Here is a 7,952-nt window from a genome sequence, read left to right as displayed (position 1 = left end):
CGCTAACTGCTTTTGAAGTTTTTCTTCTGTAGCGCTCTCCAAACACGTTTTTCCGTAATCCTAAGTGCCAGAGTGGGCTCCCTGTTGGACCAAAAAGCATATAGAAAACCGAGGCATTCAGGAAACTACAATTGGTCTCTGTCTAAAACGGATAAAACGACAACAATGAAGAATCCACTTTATGAGCAGCGATTTGGTGTCAATCAACTCAAGAAGCTATTGAGGTTAGGATATGTTGGAGTTGTCTACCAAGGGGCTTACGATACAATTAAGTCATCCAGAAAATGAATTGCAATGATATAAAATTTATTACCGAATAAATGGCACATTATGTTTGAATGCAATCTCACGATGCAATTGTATCTTAGATGCAATAGCTTATAATCACGATAAGTATAAAATGTACAGAGCAACCTACAATAACGCAATTACCGGCAGTCGATGGCACAACTGGCAAAACTTACACAAGCAACAGCGATGACACACCATGGCACCCAATTTCATTCCTTTCACAAACAAAATGTTTTTCAAATGACGGATTTCAATTTTCACGATTAGCACGCGCAAAACAAATCTCTAATAATGGGATCACACTGGGCCCAATACATTATTATTTACGCCGTGCTTGGCGCAGGCGTCTTCCATCTGGAGGCCTGGCCGAAGCGAAATTCGCCAGCACCCATGACATGTTTAGTAGGAGCGTATTCCATCAGCGCACCCACAGTGAGAGGTTGCCAGGTGGGCTCGCGTTTTTGCTGGTGAGATGCCCGCCTTGTGAAGAACCTGGCCCGGTTTATGGCGTCCCTGTGGCCCGTGGTGTCGTGCACTGGGGCGCTGACCGTTACGCGCTCCGTCATAGAGGGCGGTAGTTTCGATTTGTAACCTGGGAAGTCGGTGACCTGAGAAAGGAAGGGTATAAGGTTTTTAACATAGTGTTTTGCTGTTTGTGATTCAAATACATTGTTGTTTTTCGCTCAAAGAGCATATATTTGCATGCATAGCCTTATTATCTATACAAACTGTTATATCTTAAAAGCTTACGTTTCTTACTTTGCGTTCAGTCGTCAAAAAACAGCACAAACAAACAAGAATACATGTATGTAATTCTTTTTAAAAACAACAAACTAATTTTTATTGCTTAAACATCCGCGCGAGGGAGGTAAAGCGTCAATTTCGGAAGATTTGTATTGTGACTCGGCTAGTTGTGTGCTTTCTGTCTCTCATGAAAAGACATCGACCATTTTGTGAACGAAAACACTCTTTTTGAAAGAAATTATTGGGCTTCATTGTTTACTTCCCACATTTTTGTATTTGTTAGAATTTTAACCTTCAAAATCACCAGCATTGCCATTGTTTATGGGAACACAGGGAAACCGATCGAGAAAGTCAAACTTTACGAAAGAAAGAGGCCGCAATATTTTATATAACCGATGCCCTCACAACTAGAAGACTGTGAAAATTGTTAGGTGGACGGGCGGTTACGACAGACGAGAAACGTTTGCAATATCATTTGCATGTATTCAGAGTTGATAAGTGGATACGCGTATGCAATTTATAGGATCTAGGAACCCTCCTCTTGCAACAACGCATTGTAACCATTGCAGACAAGAATGCATTAAAGGGCGTTCTGACAAATGCCACCAGAGGCGCCGAGGAAAATACTGTTTGTGCATCATGCAAGCTCCGGTAAAGCGCCGTTAGTCGCGACAAACGACAACACTTTGCACGATTTTTGTTGCGTTTATCAGCACGTCACCACCGTTTACTTCCGGGTACGTGACTGGAATTCATGACAAAACTTGTCCAGCCAACTATCGGCCGAAACAGCGGTAATGTGTCGGGAATGCCTTTTGTCGCATTGTGTTGTCATGCGCTCACCGAAGGGAGTTTCCTAACTCGATAACCCGGATGCGGAAAGCATTCAAACTCTGGCTAATCAAAATAGGTGTGCGGGTACCGCGGTTGTGCAGATACGTATTTTCCGAAATTCAGGCTTATAACATATGTCACGTGGCTATGCGACAATATTTACAATGGCAGACATCTCCGAATGGGCTTAATCCGCAGTTGCCACGGCGCCACCGAACATTAAGTTGTATTTAACTTTCACAATCGAAATGTCAAAAAGAGTCCCAAGGTGCTTAGATTTTTATAGAAGACCGTGTTACATCATTTACCATTTTAACGAGGTCGTCGCCAGCGTATTTCCCATAGAACGTGCCCTTGGTGCGTGCCCGGTTTTCAGTGAGGAAATGTAGGTTGGTGAAATGCTGTCTCGCCGCATCACCCTCGCTCGAAGACGACCGCACGCCCTCAATAGCCCGCGGCGACTCCACCTTGGGAAGGGAGTCGTCCCCCCACAGTCGCACTCTCTGTTCGTCGCTGAAATACCTGCGACGGGAACGTGTTAAAATGGGAAACTCGAAAAGAATCAAATTGTTTCAACATTTACGCCATAGCCATGAAGAAGTCTTGCTGCATGGAAGACAAAACGTCGGTTAAAATACAATCTACGTAACTTTTATGCCATAAGGACAGTTCTTCTAAAATTACAATACATGGCAACAACAGCAGCACAATATATTTACGCGCTTTTACGGATTTAATTTTTAGGCCAAGAACGAACAGACAATCCAAGCTGGACGCCATGAAAGCACTCGTCGATGAACAAGCAAATAGGTAATCAGTATAATTTGACCCAGCAATCCCATAGGTCATTTTGCTTTATCATATCACGCGGGAAGGACCACACTGCGCATTACATAAACACGGGTTTACAATGGAATCTACCGAGGGGTAAACATATGTTGAAACCTGAGCCTGCATACACGCTGTATAGGTACCTGGTGATCGGCATAACTCCTTCTCGGTCTGTATAGTCTGGCACAGGGTTGTTGTTCAGCAGCACGGTGGTCTTATTTTTGTTGTTCTCGGATGATCGGAACATCACGTTTGTATGATGGCGAGCGCGTCGAACCCGACCCTAAACATATTGCAAATAGCATCAGCGTCGGACAATGCGTGGTTTTTAATATCGAACAACAGTTATGTGTGTATGAGGCCAACGCTTGCATTGACGAAAACAACTATATTTGAAGATTACGATTAAGAGCAGTTTCCTTGTATGGATCGAACTGCACATTTCACATTAAATCATTGACAGGAGGTACAAGGCAAGTCCCTGGCTCATGTGTTTAGATTTACTTGCCCCCAAAAAAATCTTAACTGTTGTGCAAGAATTTCGAGAGACAAGAGACGACGCAATTTTGGAAAATGTTGTCTTAACGTTTCTTTGAATGTATTTAGTCAATTGTTATCGCAATGATATAACTTTTGTCGCAATGTATAGCCTTCAGTTGACCTTTTAGAGCACGTTTAGTGCTTTGTTTAGAAACAACTAAGTGCACGGTCCCTATATGGTAAACAAGTGCGGGGTGAAGTCACTTCACGACAAAATATGTTTTGCCTGTTGTTTTAATCAATGCGGCGTGGGCATACACATCACGGCGGAAATGAAATCACGGCACACTGTGGTGGTGCCGTGTGGCATGCCGCCTGCTTTTCTTTAAACGTGACTCAGTTAATCATATTGCAAACATCTGTTGCACAGTTACAGCATGTCGAATTTATGGTAAACACAAGAGATGTCATTTGTAGGTTTCACGCTATAACGTTTGGAATGATGGGAATGGGTGGCAATATAGTAGAAATTATTCACTACTTGTACGCGCCAACCCGTTTATGGCTGAGAATGTAAATTGCACATTCATATGAATCAAGTGAACATTACTCAGAAAAGCCTTTGGGGTTGTATGGGGGGTACTTTTGTTTTGCTATCCCTATGAATTCTGTATTTTTTTTTATTCTGTAGTATTTCAACAATTCCCAAAGCTCAACAGCTACGTGTCGTTTTAATCTTGTCTACAAAATTTATATAAACTCATCTTATATAATATATTGTACTGGAAGACTGCTAGACCCCACCTGGTATCGCCTGTCCAAGAGTTTGCCAAGCTCTGGAACGTCGGTATGTTCAGTGAAACTGCGATGCACAATCACTCTGTTTGCGTTGATGCTTTCACGCAAAAACGCGCCGTATGAGACCTGTGAAAATGCGAACACAAATATTTAGTTTTTTTTTTAATTTGCCTTTTGGGACACGAGGTTCGGGCATTTTAGCTGATTCGTGCACGGCTTAAATTAAGTGCTGTTAACCACGGAATGACATCAATCACACAACGGGGACAACTCGTGCTAATCAAGAATACAAAAACGTCGAAAAACGTGCAAAACTTGCGCCTAGCCAGTCGTGATTTTACCAAATCATTTCCGTGTTCGTCAAATGAACGCAGGCATCGTTACGACGCAAACCTTTCCTGTCGTTTTCGCAACTTTACTTGACATTACATATTTAGTGACTCTGAGCCACGACCGTGCTGCATGCCCCGTGACTGATCATGTGGCCCACCAAGTTATATTTAAAGCAACAAAACAACATCAATTGCATTACTGTTTGGCAAATCATCTTCTATGATCCCATGTATTCTAAACTATATTTACAGCTATAATTTTGCCAAAGACAATAACCACATTACTTGCATACATACCCCTTGTAATACCATCTCAACAGTAACACGCGTTCACAATTTACCTGGTTTAATTTGCTTGTGACTTTAAAAGTGTCTCACTAAAACCAACCAATGTCACTCATATTTGACTGGAGCTTTATAGTGGTTGTGACGTAACACTCGACAAAGAAAGTGAGGTAGAAGCATATTCATTTCAAGCAAACCGTTTGCAAGAATAAGATAGAGATTATGTCGCCGTCGTAAGGTAAGTTGATTTAATCAGAAAAATTCAAGGCTTGAGTAGTAGGGACATTCTGTTTGTCAGATGTTTTGATGAGTTACAATTGCCAAAATCCTATTCTCAATACGTTTTAGATAAGCACTATGACGTCATCACTGTAGTTAGCCGGTGGTTAACAGAGGTATTACAGTGGTACAAGATCATTGAAATTTGCAACCACATGTATAGTAAACCCCTTTACAACAAGTCAAAAACTGAAAATTTTTTAGAGGATATGTAAATGTATTGGAATTCACATGAAGATTATGGAATATTTAGTAAGTGTTTACCTTCCAGTCTATGGGTATTTTGTTATCCATTGTTGCAAGTTTTCTCTCCGATTCTTGTTTCAATATTTTCCACAGTGCATCTGCACCCAGCCCTGTGTCCACTGCAAAAACCAAAGTCCCAGACATGAGCTCATTGTTTGGAATATTAATATATCTACCATTATGGGGCATTTATTTATGAACTAAAGTTCTTGTAAATTTTAGTGTAATCAAAGAAAACTACCAGTTGGCAACTTCCGTCTGTGTCTGTGCTCCGATTTGCTCTCTTCTTTTTTAGCTGGCTCCTCCATTTTTGGGTTTAAAATCGATTCTGCCTTATCAGCTCCAAGTAGTTCATACAACACCTAGCATGGATGCATTATAATTTTAAATTGCATTTAAACACATTTGACAAAAATGTGTTATATAGTTAAACAACTTGATGATTTTGGACAAAAAGCAAGACAATCAATGGAATGCAAACTGCTTGGTATGTAACAACTTACACTAAATAATGTCACTGTTTGTAGTTCGTGTATTTTGAAAAGTGAGGCACAGTTTTTCCAAAAAGTGTTAAATTTATACCTGATGGTGATATGGTGTGACCTCAGTTTCCTCATTTTCTTCTTGCATAGACAAGTCGTCCAAAGGGTGAGAGGCAGAGGTAGGACTTTGTTGGTTATAATCAACTTCACTTGTGGGTCCAGAAAGACGCCTCAGTGTAACATGCTTAATTTGTGATGATGGTGTGGTGACAGTTATCATAGACTGGCGCCGACTTGGTTTTAATGATGATTTTTTTCCTGTGAGCCAATTGTACAGTGTAAGTAACACATCTTATCTTGCAGTTCATAAAAAGATATGTTACAAACATCAGAATGACTGAATACTTACTTTCAAAAATATCTGGGGAGTCACTACTATAACCATCTTGCACATCACCCTGAACTTTTATGACTGGGACAGGGTCAATCCTAATCACTACCCGTTTAGCTGATTTTGTTGGACTCTCTGACATACTTACTATTTCAGTTTGTATTCCAGCATGTTCAGCTGCATCGCATATCCCTCAAATGACAGCCATTATTTCAATACATAGAAATGTCCCACAAAGAACAGTTATTGTCATCCCAACTACCATATCATATTGTGATCAGAATTTCAGCCACAAAGGTGCTGTTAGGCATTGTTCATTGACACATGAATGCTTTTCATTTTTGCCACAGCAATCGTGTTTTTACAATGGACAGACAACGATACAAAACTTAATTTATCAATTTTACCTTCCATTGCCATCCATGCGATAAGACGCCGTATTCAGGTTGCTCCTATGGAATTGTTCGTCTTCAAAGTCAGACTGAATGATTTGAAAGCTAATCTGTCAGGTGCCCCAGTCAACAAAAGCTCTGCTGTAAATAGGCGATGCCCGTTTAATTTTGTGGCGCTTGGACAAACAACTCTTTCCAGGCTTTAATGTGCCTCAATGACAATCTATGGAAATTAGAAGTATTTACTACGATTCAATGTGACTTCTACACAGTTTAAATTAGCACTGTCGTTTATTCTGAAAGCTATCCCGCCCCTTAAAATTGCACCATCGCACAATTGCACGGGACGCAAAAGCGCTTCACGGCGTATGGTCCTTGACGACGCGCTTGTGCGACAACCGCTTCATTACGCGATTTAAGTGTTTTTTTATAGTGCTCTCGCCTGAGGAAATCAGAATCATTTTCAGTTGTCAAAACTGCCAACCCCATAAAAAAAAGTTAAGAAAACACGCTGACTATTAATCAAACACATCTACAAAAAAGTTTTTTTGAATTTTGTATTAGGAAGCTCGCAAATGTACGAATAGTGAATTCAAAGAATAAAAGCAACAAAACGGCGAAAACAACACGTAAAATACAAGCACACATCGACTATTATTGAAAAAGCAACAACCTAAATGACACATGGACTCTGTAACGAAAATAAACGTGGAAAACGTGATAATTAACGTAAGCTGTAACAGATCCGCCTTTTCAATATTTGTGTGCCAGCTTTTTATTTTATAGTCTATGAACACAAATGGCATTATTCAAGAACAAAATTGTTAAATAAATAAACAGAAATTTAAAACATGTGTTGTATTTCGTTCACTTGCAGCGAACAACGGAAGCGCTTCGCAGAGCGTATGGTGTTTTGTGACGCAGGCATATGTAAATGATGAACTCTCGCTATAACACTTTAGTCGCAAGCGTATACACACTGTCTAGTTTTCAAGTTATTTATTGGTCAAACCATTCATTAGTTTGAAAACGGTATAGGTTGGTTGGTCGTTTTTCTGACGTTAATACGCGTTGCTACAATACACTCCAACCCGTGGTGTGACGCAAACCGCCTCATGAAAGTCGTGCGTCCGCTCTCTCTCTCTCTCTTCCTTGTTCGTTGTTTCGCAGCTTCCTTGACAGATAAGACAGACTTTTAAAACTGTTGTCATCACAGTGTTTGGTTAAAAGGACACTATTTTAATATGGTCAATAGACCACCATACGTTTTTGTGGTAAATCGTTACATACTGCATTAGCGTTTATTTTTTATAATTACTGCACAAAAGTTAAATTTTAGTAACTTGCATACATTCTAATCATAAACCATCGATTTGTGCTTATCGGAATCACTTTAATTATATCAACCAAGTCTCTTTTATAGTGATTTTTAACTAAAAAGCATCACATTTATGCATATAGGCCTAGGTCTAACAATTATCATCGGTTGTTCATGTAGGATTAAGTACCTGAAGGTAACACTTACATATTTCATCCCTTTGTCTTCAATAAGCCACGAGCCTGGATC

The 7,952-nt window shown here is 40.1% G+C and overlaps 1 protein-coding gene across 2 annotated transcripts; it reads right to left on the bottom strand.

The window, feature by feature from the left end:
- Positions 1 to 319: 319 nt before the first annotated feature.
- Positions 320 to 6,597, bottom strand: LOC145894825 (testis-specific gene 13 protein-like). Of its 2 annotated transcripts, none has more exons than XM_082983476.1 (8): positions 6,401 to 6,597; positions 5,703 to 5,920; positions 5,362 to 5,482; positions 5,139 to 5,239; positions 3,985 to 4,104; positions 2,844 to 2,983; positions 2,178 to 2,391; positions 320 to 899 (listed from the first exon to the last, which is right to left on the bottom strand). In XM_082983476.1, the coding sequence occupies exons 1-8, from the start codon at positions 6,411 to 6,413 to the stop codon at positions 615 to 617; spliced, it is 1,212 nt and encodes a 403-aa protein (XP_082839602.1). In that variant the 5' UTR covers positions 6,414 to 6,597; the 3' UTR covers positions 320 to 614. The 2 variants fall into 2 exon arrangements, with proteins under 2 accessions (XP_082839602.1, XP_082839601.1); XM_082983475.1 differs by lacking the exon at positions 6,401 to 6,597 and adding an exon at positions 6,012 to 6,180.
- Between the last annotated feature and the right edge of the window lie 1,355 nt (positions 6,598 to 7,952).

Source organism: Ascidia mentula, chromosome 3 (assembly GCF_947561715.1).
Source record: "Ascidia mentula chromosome 3, kaAscMent1.1, whole genome shotgun sequence".
NCBI lineage: Eukaryota > Metazoa > Chordata > Ascidiacea > Phlebobranchia > Ascidiidae > Ascidia > Ascidia mentula.
Note: the sequence above shows the minus strand (reverse complement) of the source record. Positions and strands in the feature narration are given on the sequence as shown.